At 40.4% G+C, this 13,070-nt stretch overlaps 1 protein-coding gene across 1 annotated transcript; it reads left to right on the forward strand.

The window, feature by feature from the left end:
- Positions 1-7,301: 7,301 nt before the first annotated feature.
- Positions 7,302-13,070, forward strand: mrps33 (mitochondrial ribosomal protein S33). Its single transcript, XM_084573260.1, has 3 exons — positions 7,302-7,572; positions 9,578-9,794; positions 11,484-13,070. The coding sequence occupies exons 2-3, from the start codon at positions 9,580-9,582 to the stop codon at positions 11,587-11,589; spliced, it is 321 nt and encodes a 106-aa protein (XP_084429386.1). The 5' UTR covers positions 7,302-7,572; positions 9,578-9,579; the 3' UTR covers positions 11,590-13,070.

Genomic DNA, 13,070 nt, shown 5'->3' on the forward strand with positions numbered 1-13,070 from the left:
GATTAGTTATATATACGAACACAAGGCAAGGACTTCCCTGTAACAGCTCAATGGCAAAAAGAGAGAGAGAAAAATAAAAAATAAAAATATGTGACACCAAATTCCTGTATTCCAGTGTTTTCGGCTGCAAAAATGCCCACGTCTTTCCTGGGTGCGCGGCGCTGCAGCAGCTCGGTGAGACAGACAGGGCGCTTATCTCAGCCCCGATCCACAGCATCCATCTGTCTGAACAGGGCGACGCCAACGTGCACAACACACATCAGCAGAAAAAGAAAGAAGAAGAAAAAAAAAACATTAAATGCAAAACTCATAAACTAAAATAAACCACTAACAAAAAAAAAAAAAACGAGATCAACGAGAGCTGCAGAAAGACAGAATGTGCATTTAGCTGAAGCCAATTTACAAATGGAGGGGGGGGGGGGGGGGGGAAGTCTATTTAACCATTACCATTAACGGGCTGAAATGATTGCGACCCCCATAGATTTGGAGAGTAAACGTAGCCTACCTGGTGCCACACAGAAGCAACGCAGACCGCAGCCTATCAGCAGGAGGAGAGTGTGGAGGGATCAGCCGGCACCAGAGTCTGCATCCTCAGCACGTCTGATGGGATGACGGCAGCTGCTACAGAGCAGGCCTGTGCACGGGCCAATCAACACCCATCTGTCTGTAGTAGCTGCGTGTTAGCTTACAGGCTACACGATATTTGACTGAACAACCCTAAACCACCCCTACTACTCCTAATATGTATAATCCGTAGCCTACTATGGCTGGTATGTCTCACTATCGTTTGTGCGCCTCCTGTAGCTACCCCACATCACATAGCCTACATAATAATGACAAAAAGCCTACAAAATACATTTGTGATTTTACTCAGAATTAAATTTGAGTACATTGAGCAATTAGGAAGCTCCTCCATTACCTGAATGCTGCTTCTTCACCAACTAATGAAGTTATATAACTTGGATCAGGAACAAGTCCAGCCACAAACATCCAATTACCAGTACCTGCCTGTATCCCCCCGGTTCTTTCTTCTCCTTTTAATCTCTTTGGAGCCGAAGATTCCAGAGCTATGCCCCCACCCTGAATCTCACTCCCAGCGTTCCTCCGTCCGAACATCAGAGGAACTCTACATCTTCCTTCATCCCATCCCCTACCTTTCCCTCCCCTGGTCAAAATAAACTTCTACATACTGAGATGTGGTCTTGTTAGTGAATGGACAGATGGCAAGTAATAACTTATCTTAAATTTTGCATGGACCATTAATGCACTTAAGTGTAACGATAAAGTCCCCAAGGCAACAACTGTTTTATACATTTGTCTTAAGAAAATGTGGGTTTGCAGACGAGTGACCCTCATTAATTGCCTGCCATCAAGCATCTACCAACTGTACAACTAATGTTTTTCACATATTGTAATCCCAAATTGGTGCACTTACATACAACATTACTTTGAATAGTTTTTAAGTAATTATTTTCTAAAACTGGTGCTCCATTAGTTAGTATTTCAAATGAACTGGGTCATTAAGAACAGAAGTGCAGCTATTTTAATTGACATATGGGTGGCATATGGAGAACTGGTTACTCTGTTAATGCGCTGCTGTAACCCAAGGGCAGAAACAAACACAGACTCTAACCCTACTCATGGCAGAGGAGGCTACTTATTCGTTTCAACATGCATGTCTGTGTTCATGGTCCATTCATTCCCTGTGTTTCATGTAAGACAGTGAAGGTGAGGCTTTGAAAACATCCAGAAGAATCTGTTGCTATAACGTATTGTTGTGTTCATATCTGGCGCCCTCTTCTGTTTAAAATTTGTAAAGACACAAATGTGTATAGTGTATATGCGGTCAGTGAACAGACCTACAAATTCAGAGCCATTTGAGCTTTAATGGGAGGGGCAAAATTAGGACAAAGAGAACAAAATATGAAAAAGGTAAGCAATAGAGATGACTTTATAGAACACTCACAGTACCCCCCCACCCCCCACCCCCCCATATCACAGAACGGGGGACATGCAGGAAGTAGTATGTGAACAAATGTCTCTATTTTTTTTTTTTTTTGTATCAAGCACACTGCCATCTACCATTTCCATCTGATTACAGAGCCTCGACAGCAATACATATACTTGATGTAAGAGCCTGTTTCATTATGGCCAGTGCTTCTCAATGTCTTTTCATAAATCCAATTGGAAAGCATACTGACACATAAGTAGTGATGTAGCTAGATCATAATGAATGATTGGGTAATATGTTTAAAAGAGTATCTCTGTTAAAACTAAGTCTTTATTTCAGGTGGTGTGACATTCCACAAGTTATATCAGGAATTACTAAGTGCTGGCTATACAGGGAATAGATTATCCTTGCACATAAAGCCTAAATGAAGTAAATCTGAAACACAGAATAGGAGATGGACTTTATGAAGGGATGGAAGGTTGCATACAGAGAGCCAATAAACTACAGCTTTGGATGCAAATGGAAGAAGACTGCAAGTCAGTGTAAGTAAAATGACAGTAGACTTGATATGATTATTCCCTTACTGAGTCAAAGTACCATAAAGGATCTTTATGATCGTGCAAAATTCTCTTCTGATCACAAGCAGACCCTCTTACAAGAATGATGCAGCCATGGATTTCCTGAAACTGCATTGTTGAAGTTCGTCACCTAATCTTGTTTAAATCGGAAACGTCCAACCAATAAGACATATAAAGTTTGGCCCATATGTTTTTGAACACTGATGCACTTTATGTTATCTAAATGAGGAAGTATCAAGTTGGTAAAGAATGAATATTTATTGGGTAACATGGACATGCAAGGTAAAGGTTTGGCAGCCAATTCAATTCAATTCAAGTCAATTCAATTTTATTTATATAGCGTCAATAACAATACAAATTGTCTCAGGACGCTTTACAACACCCGGTCTGGAACCCGGCCTGAAACCCCCAGAGCAAGCCTGAAGGCGACAGTGGCAAGGAAAAGCTCCCTTTTAACAGGAAGAAACCTTGAGCAGAACCCAGCTCATATGGAGGGACCCATCTGCCTAAGGCCGACCAGGTAGGGACAGAAGAAAGAGAGAGCAGAGAACAGCAGGAGAAACGAGATAAACATACTGTACATCTGTCATAGATACATACATCTGACCAAAGTGTACATGTAATTTCGCTGTACTTGTTATAGTGACAATAAAGTTCATTCTATTCCATTCCATGTAGAATCTGATGAATACCACATATAGTTAGAGTCCAAGAACGACGGTGTCATTGAGGTGGATCTCAGACGATGAAGGTAGATAGGGACAGGGATGGTGGTGGTAGTGGAGAAGGAGATGAAGTTGATAGGTAGCTCAAGGAAACCTCTGATGATGCCCATGGAGAGGTGGAGATAGGGAGGAGGGTTGAACAACAGACAGCCAGACAAAATGACAGAATGAAGTGACTCTGAAGCACAGGGACGAGGGAATGATTGGCTGGGAGAAAGTGAGCAAATAATTAATTGGATGGAGGTAGGGACGTGTCAAGTGAGGACAGACTGATTCTGACAGCGTGGGAAAATGTAAGAAATAAGGAAATAGAGCGACAACCCACATTTAAAGGAGGGGAACATCATGAGGGATCTTCCTTACTGAAGTTCTGCCTAAGCTTCATTTTAGCTGATAACCAGAACATATTCAAGTCTGTTATATGATAAATAAAGTGGAGACATGAATAAGAAATGAATAAAAACTGGACAGCAACTGCAACTGGACAGGTAATGCTATACTCAGACAGAAGAAGTAGATAAGGAAAGTGAGAAAGAAAAAAGGTAACCCAAGAGCAGCAAAAACAAAAAGAGCAGTTTTACTACAGAGGTAGAAACTTTACTTTTGCGAAGAATATATTGAGTTTTTTCAAGTGAGCACAGTAGTATCACGTCTCCAGGAAAGCACAGAGAATGAGATACTATGAGTGCAATTAATGTTGTATGCATAGAGAAACTAGGAACTGTCAAAACCACAGAATGAGCGCATCATGATGCAGTCTGATATGCTATGTGCTTGTGACCTAAAACAACCAGGAAACATCCGAGCAGCACCACACAACATAACCCAGTATAAACTAACAAGATCTGAAGACAATAGTAAACATCAACTAGAAAATTCCTGCGGAAATTTTGACTGTGCCAATGCTGCTGCTGCCTAGCGGTGGAAAAAAGATTCAGGAACCGGCCACCAAAGATGACTCAAGAATCATGAATCTAGACATCTATTTAACCAGCTCAGTTGAATCCTGCCATATTGATTGATATACAATCAATAAACGGCACTATTCGAACATCTTACATCTCACTCGGCAGAGAAACAAAATGTATTTGACCACTAGCAAGCAGCGCAAACTAAGGCACTCAGCCACTCATTCACTTATGCACAATACACAGAGAAACGAAAGTTAACCGACTCATGACCGAGACTAGTGGATCCCTGCTTAACCGAGACTTGTGAATCCCTGCTTAAGTCAGCAGCCACTCACTCGGTAGGCAGAGAAACTAAACTCAACCGACTCATAACCGCTATTCATGGATCCCCATGGAACACAAATGTTCATAATCTGTTGCCGCTTATAGCCAAAATGGCCATATTTTAAAATTTAGACCATTAATGACAGACAAGAATGTCTGTTTTCTTCTAGACTGTCAGTGATGTTATGATACTGAATCTCACTTGGCTGGAGCCTATGTTGTGAGTGAATTAATTGCCTACTCTGCATCTACTTCACATACATTTTAGACCATAAGAAAATAAAATATTCTTTCGTAGTGGTGACCCTGTCCTCATTCAATTTTTTTGCACAGTCTAATTTTGAACTTTAGGTTTAGGCTTGTAAGCTACTTGATGTGATTTTCAGTGGGCACATTTACATGATCACAATGAACTGATAAATGGCAATAACAGGTAACTGTAATAATCTTTTATTAGGTGTTCACTATGCTTTATTATGTCTCGAGTGACTGTTCTGGAAACACTTTCTTTTGCATTCGGGTCATTTTGGGTCAAGTGACTCAACTGAGTCAATTGAGTTGTGCGAGTCACTTAAGTCACTTAACTCGCACAACCCTGCTCATATCAGTGATTGACTCAGAATGATCCGAATGATCCAGGTTTTACACTACTACTGCTGCCGACGTAAGTCTCCGGGTTAGACCGCTGTGGCTAGCCCCGGGTTTAGCACGCTGCGGCTAGCCCCGCGAGTTAGCCTCCCTACTGTAATGCTGTAATGGTCTGAGGGGTCCTAATGTTTTGGCAATCTGTGTGTGACTAATGCTGTAATGGTCTGAGGGGTCATACTGTTTTGGCAGTCTGTATGTGACTCTAATGCTGTCATAGAGGTCATAATGTGCTCCTCTTCTTCTGCGTGTGTCAGTGTGTGTAAGGTCATTAGGGTCCGGTTGTCATGGCTACCAGGGCCAGCAGCTGCGTGAAGAAAAAGTGTATTTTTTATTTTTTATCTGTACCTCAAAAACTGTGGCCCCCTGATGAGTTTGAAACTTTTTTTTCTGAATTGTGAAGAAAATCTGAAGTTAGAGTGAGAGTCAGAGTGTGGCCATAGGGTCCAATTATAAATGTCTACATTAAACAAAATACTTGAATTTGAGAGCGGGGACAACATCTTTTGCATTTCTTTCAGTCTCTTAGAAATTTGTATTGAAAAGACACCATTTTAATGTAAAATGTATACTTGAATACCGTAGTCAAAGTCAAAAATTGCAACTGACCCTATAACAGGGGACTGTTGCAACAGTACATAAGGACAGTTTATTTGTGCACAGATAAGGTCATTACCAAGTTAAACTGGCTATAGATTAGACTAGAAAAAGGTAACCATTCATTCATCTTCTGTACCCGCTTATTCCTGTTAAGGGTCGCGGGGGTCTGCTGGAGCCTATCCCAGCTGTCATCGGGGCGAGAGGCGGGGTACACCCTGGACAGGTCGCCAGTCCATCGCAGGGCTAACACAGAGACAGACAACCATTCACATTCACACTCACACCTACGGCCAATGTAGAATCACCAATTAACCTAATGAGCATGTCTTTGGATGGTGGGAGGAAGCCGGAGTACCCGGAGAGAACCCACGCAGACACAGGGAGAACATGCAAACTCCACACAGAAGGGCCCATGTCTCTGAACTGTGTGTGTGTTGAAGGGAATGGTGGATAGTATTCTTAGTTGAGCATCTGGATATGCAGTATTCATAATTTGTGCATAAGTGTGTGTGCCAGAGAGGGAGTACTGAGAAGAACATAAGTCTACATCAAACCTGCGGTTTTACCAGGTATAAATAGTTCATCCATTAGTGCATCCGAGACAGGACAGGTGCATGTATGGGTGGTGCATGCAACACTGGTGGATCTGCAGAAGGTACAGGTTGGCCTTCCCTGTGGCAGAAACACCAGCAATTGTGCAGTCAGGTTTTAGGTTGTTTTTGGCCTTTTAATGAGGAGGACTTCCAAGATATAGTCATTGCACCATCTTTAGTGGCAGATCAACCTGCTGCAGCTCCACCAGTGCGATGTGCTTCATGTGAGTCTCGGAAAGAGTTCAGCCCATTTCGGAAGGCTGTAAACACTGCAATCCGGTGGCTGTAAATGTCTCAGCAGTAAATGTATTCCTCTCAAAGGCATATGGCATGAGTGATTGTCCAGTATATTTAAGCACCCACTAAGGATTTTTTGTGGTGTTGCAAGTGTTTCAGTATCAGAGAAACATAGGCAGTCCTCCTCCATTATCCACCCAGATGCAGCTGCTATTCTGCTGATACGATTAATCCAACCTGTCCATCACTGTTCAGCATGCTGGGATGGTCAAAATAACTCAGAAACATTATGCTGAAAAATGTGTGGTTCTTAAAAACTGATTGACTGGTTGTGTGTGCTGTACAGAAAGACAGGGCTGCTTCTTCCTAAATGCCATGAACTAGTCACAGTTGGCTGTGCAGATTTAGGGATAGTTACATTGATAATGCACAGTCAGATGGAAGACAAATCGATAAACCGGAAAAATTGGAAACGATAACCTAAACAGCAGTTTTAATTAAATCTCTCATTATCTTTTGAAATTTTCACTTTGGCCCTTAACTCGCGTCTTGAAAAGCGGAACTGCATATGAACTCTGTCAATCCCACGGAACTATTAAGAGCGACGGACTTCCGGTCAGAGCTTGGATGAAATTAAAACATAAAGCAGACTTCGTCGACAATTACAGACTGCGTACGTTACTTTTAATGAGAAATAGTGCATGCAGTAGTGGATGTTTCAGTAAGATGTATACGTCGTTTATGATAATGGCCATAAAATACTAACGTTATAATGAAACAGGAAGTGAAAACAATTGACCAATCAGCTCCACGGAAAATGTGTCATGCGCGCTTGAGCCTGTTACGGCAGTACTGCTGTCAATGCTGTGAAGGTTAACGGTGGGGAAAACGTGGGAACTGTTTGTTGAACTCTGTCATCATTCAGACAGAGTTCATTAAGTTTTACTAACCACTGTAGGGTGTTTCACCAAACATCAGTGTGGTGTAACTCATTGGCTTCAGACCCAGGTAAGACGCTATGTTATTTACTGTTGCATTCACTTGGGACAGGATCCGTGCGCACAATATATGATTATGTACGTTATTGTCTGCCTTCAGATGTGTCCGTTTTCACCGCGATAACGAGGAGTTCATGACATGTGAACGGTATTCACAACCTCCTAACTGGAAATGTTCAATAGGGTCCGAGTTTACAGTTGTGACGTGTTTGCTGACGTTTTCGGAGAGTACGGAAATTAATGGAACGCTAATATGTTATGTGTGTCGAGTGGTATTTATAGTTGTATAATCTGTATGGGTTAAATACTAATATTCCCAAAGGCCTACTTTTTTGGTATCTCTTTACATGCTGTCCTCCATTGAGTTACCCGGTCGTTAGCTTACTAGCTGTTAGCCTCGATGGCATCCAAGTGCAGCCCACTGGTGCAGCCTCGCAGTGGTCTTCTCAAAATGTAGCTACCGAAGCTACCATTATGATGCCGACGATTTTGTGTACAGGACTTCGTGTGTAACGAAACGAACGAATATAACCACAAGGTCATGAGGTTAATGTGAAGGCAGCAGTTCATTAATTACCACATTATCAAAGTATATTTACTCATTAAATACACAGATCAGGCATAACATTAAGACCACTGACAGGAGAAGGAAATACCATTGACCATCTTGTGACAATCCAGTATTCTGCTGAGAAACTTTTGGACCTGCCATTCGTGTGGATGTTACTTTGACATGTATCACCCACCTAGACCAGACCAGACACCCCCACCCCATAGCAATGACAGTCGTTGATGACGGCAGCCATCCCCAGCAGGATACAGCCTGACACAGACACGCACACAAAAAACAGTCGTGGAACAACTCAAAAAACATGAAACACAGCACAAGGTGTTGACCTGGCCTCCAGATTCCCTAGACTGTCTAGCATCCACAGATACTTGATCAGCTTGGGATCAGGTATCTGTAGATACCCACTGGACCCAAAGGCCCAAGGGAGATCTACAGAATATTAGGCAGGTGGTCATAATGTTATGCCTGATTGTGTGTTTCAGATATAATTGCAAGACTATTATGTGCAGTGCAGAAGCATCTGCTGTGAACCCACAAAAAAGAGATCTTAGACTTGCCACGAGCAGGATGAACAGATAGATAGTCAGATAGATAGATAGTTTCTTTATTAATCCCAAACTGGGAAAATTCACAGAACAGGATACTGGAGAGTCCGGACTCACCAAACCTTGTGCCTCACAGCGCCTGTGTCTGGGCGAAAATGTTGCACTTGAACACATCACAAAGTATACAGACAATGGCCAACTAGCATGTACATTCTGCACATGCATGAGAGGAAGTAACTCTCACAGTAGTAAAAGGGAAACGAGAAGAGCTAGGACTAGAGAGACAGTTAAACCCGTCAACAGAGCTGGCCTCTACTGAATCATGCTTGTTGTTTGGTTGGTACAGTTTTTTTATTTTCAAATGGCCATGTCATGTGTGTCTTCCACTTCCAGTTCCCTTGTGTACTCATTTGCTAAGCTGGACAGCCAATCAAAGTGATCTTTCTTAGACGGGCTCTACTGTCGAATTAACATGGTCAGTCGGCTGAAAAGCTTCTACTAAAAAAAAAAAAAGTCACACCGTATTAAATATTACCACTGATGAATAGGTACAAACACTGCATGGTCACAGAAGCAAGACTTTAGTATCCTTTAAGTCGTATAAAAGCGTCTCAGGCTGTCTGGAAGTCCTAATGTAGACAACTGTAGACACTTGCAGTCCAGAGATAGCATTTCTCTGTTTGTAGAAGGAAACACAAGAGAAGATTGTGGTGCAGCTGAAAGAAGCATTGGTTTACAAAATATATATATATTTTTCTCTTATTGGTGGGTTTATTGTCCAAAATGAAGGCTGTTTATTTAAGAAATGAATGTTACAATATATAAAAGTACTACTGTACTCTTTCCATGCTCAGTAATGTCCCACTCATGTGATTGTGAACTTGTGTTCTGCTTATCAGTCATGGCCGGTCTATCCAACTATGCATTACGGATGGCCAGACTGAGTGCCCACATCTTTGGAGAAGTTGTTCGTCCGACAGACTCTAAATCTATGAAGGTGGTCAAGCTGTTCCAGGAGCCTCCCTTGGCCAAGAGGAAAGAGGTTTATGATTGGTATCCACAACACAAGATTTACTATGCCATGACCCAGAAGCTCAGGTTCATGGGACTCTTCAGGTACTGTAAAAACTACCCTTTAATGTTGATGCCGGTTTCTTGTGACTAAAATTGAATCTAAAAAAAAATGTATGGGCTTGTTATGAAGTATACTACTTTCTGTATTTTACACACGGTTGTGTTGTCAAACACCAAACTGGCTGATATTGGTATATTTGTAGGACTGAGTATCACTGCTTATTTCCTAAATCACTTTGTATTCACAAGGTCCTCAATCAATTCAATATTAATTCATTTAAAAATACTTCTGTTTCCAAATTAGTTATCAAAGGATTTTATGAATGGATATCAGATTTTTCTAATAAAGATCGATTTGAATCAGAAAATCTTTTTTTTTTTTTTTTTTTGTCTTTTAAATACCACTTTATGCATAACACAATAACCGCACTGTAAGTTCAGGGCTGCAGATATCAAGACATAATTTCATTTGTATGTGGTCAATATTAAAGAAAAATAAATCAGTTGTCAGCAAAATAACACCTTAATAACACCTTGGGTCAAGGGATGCAATTGAGCTATTTGGATAGTAACACAGTTTTAGTATTTCTAGTATTTTATTGAAAAATCAAAACCAGTTCCTAATCTCATATCATGCTCTTTTCAATAACCAAGTTCAACAAAGGTTATACCATATGCAATTTGCAAGTAGTTTGGCCGCAATTTCAGGAGGCTGTTGCTGCACAGCATTGAGACCCATTCAGAGATGGTGATAACATCAGCACAGTGCACTGGTGAGCATGGCAACAACTTTCCATGGTAAAGAAAAACCCATTCACAAGACTTATTGTTAACCAAGTCAATAGAAATAGAAATAGAAAGACCAGATTAGACTTTGTACGGAAAAGGATAGGAACCCAAAGCATACAGTACACCAAGGAGGCAGTGCGATAGCATGAGCATGCATGGCTTCCAGTTTCACAGGATCACTAGTGTTTATTGATGATGTGACAGAAGCACCTGGATGAATTCTCAATTGTATAGGCACATCCAGATTCACCCAAATGCTGCAAACTTGATTTGGTAATCTCAAAACAAGTATTTAACCATTGTTGGAATTTCTAAATGTTTCATATGGTATTATATTTCAACCCCTTGAAATTAAACCTGAAAGAATGCACGTTACTTGCATCTTGTTTCATTTCACACTTACTGTGGGGCAGAAAGAGCAAAAAAACATGTTGTCACAGTCCAAATGTAAACCTGAACACCGTATTCATTCTATGGCACATAAATATTCCACAGTAAAATACTTTATTTTATCCAGGGGTTTCTAAAAATCTAGTTGGTTCCCTCAAATCAGGAGGCAGAGGACAATACATGAAGAGCTTACTACCTCTGATTATGAGATTTTTTATTTTTATTTACCTTTTTTATCAAATATGGTATGTAGCATAGAATCCCCCAACTGTGAAATGGTCAATTCAGTATAATGTGCATCCCCACATTAATTCAACTTGTACAACAGTCATGCCATACTCATCATTCTGTGGTTCTTTTTAACACAGTTACCTTTCCACATTACGTCGTAAATCTTAACAGTTCTACAGATGTTCCCCTTGCCTGCTACTAGTACATGGTTGTATCAAGGATTTAATCTAGAGAATCTACACATGAAGTATTGAACTAGAATGGCAGTTGACTGCGTAAGCATGGTTTATGTTCTGATAAAGTATTTCCATCCTTTTCCAGAGATGAGCATGAGGACTTCAAAGAGGAGATGCGTCGCCTGAGGAAACTAAGAGGAAAAGGAAAACCAAAGAAAGGAGAGGGGAAAAGAGCGACCAAGAAGAAATGAACTTCAACATTTCCACTCGTCTGCTGTTACACAGAATTTAATTTCTTTTTATTGAGGAAGACAGCATTGGACTGTGTAGAAACACTGTGGGGAGGACAAATCCTGAAAATATTGAATTGGTCTAATCATGATTGTCCATTTGCTTCATCAGAAGCTTTTTTACTGCTGGAAAGGATACCCTAGATAAGCATCAAACATAAATTCTCATGTCTGTGTATGTGTTATTCAACCGAATACCATCCATTTATTGCTGTACTGGTTTTACGTCACAAAGACCCAATAAAATGCTAATATGGGACTTTTCAGTTACCACAAAAACAAGCAGATCATTATCCTCATTTGTGATCAGAAAAAAAAACAAAACAAAAAACATGGTCACGTACTGAAAAGAACTGTGGCGTAAGAACAAATGTTGATATGTTGCAACTATGCTCTTGCTCATGTCAGTTCAGCTGGTGTTGGCTTGACTGTGAATGGAATAGTGGAAAGCTATGTATAGAAATGGACACCCTGTTAATAAAATCTAAATGATGAATGTGTAGACTGTTGCTATTCAAAATATGGAGGACAAACTGTAGTAAAACCACAAGATATTGCACATGTTGGTAAATATTGTATATGGTTTCCTGTTCTGTCAGCTTTCTGCCATACTTTGATGACTTGTAAAGCACTTTCAGTAACGGTTTCACAACGTGTCACTTCTCAGATATGGAGCCCTGTAGTGACAAAAATCTTTCACCTTATTGCAGTCTTTGTTGCAATATTGTGAATTGCACCGGGTCGACTCTTAACCAATACAAGACAGAAAAAGAGCTGCCGTGATGTCTGCAGGTTTACACTTTTGGGATGGGAAGAGTACATGAGAATATCAGCTGCTCATCTCAGACTGGTGTTTACATCCTTATTACCAGTCAGGTTTTGCTAGTTTTAAGACTTTCATTATTTAAGTTTACATTGTGGTAATACATTGAATATGCAGGAAATTATATTGTGACTAATGAAATGACTACAGGGACAAACCCAGGGCTGGTGTTAATTCCAGGACAGAACATCCCTTCATCACTAAAGGAAGAACCTACCAAAATTAAATGATAGTTCAATTATTATCTTTGTCCCTGGGCCAGGTTTTGGACATTCAATCCCTTTAATCTAATAATAACTTTATGGACAAATGACACAAATTCCTTATATTAATGAATGTGTTTGTGAAATAACTAGTATTTTATGCATCTTTCATAAAAAGAACACCTGTCCCTAGGGGCCACTTTCATTTCCACCACACCTCACAAAATGTAGCATGAAGGATTTTTTTTTTTAACCGTACACTTGCAACTGCAGTTGTCATGTGACATGAGAGCTCATGCCAGGAGAGCAAAGTTTGCTCCATGGAAGGAAGTAAAACAAAAAAAAATGTAAATTTTTACAAAACCAAAAGTTGGTTTATTTGTCTTTTCTGAACAGCTTGTATTTTCCTTGAATGT

The sequence above is a fragment of the Chelon labrosus genome (genome assembly GCF_963514085.1).
Source record: "Chelon labrosus genome assembly, chromosome: 23".
Lineage (NCBI taxonomy): Eukaryota > Metazoa > Chordata > Actinopteri > Mugiliformes > Mugilidae > Chelon > Chelon labrosus.

What these genes read in the sequence shown, in the direction of transcription:
- mrps33 (XM_084573260.1), top strand. Translation starts at nt 9,580, where the DNA reads ATGGCCGGTCTATCCAACTATGCATTACGGATGGCCAGACTGAGTGCC. An exon ending in AGGTTCATGGGACTCTTCAG is followed by an intron (nt 9,795 to 11,483) that starts GTACTGTAAAAA and finishes ATCCTTTTCCAG; the next exon opens with AGATGAGCATGAGGACTTCA.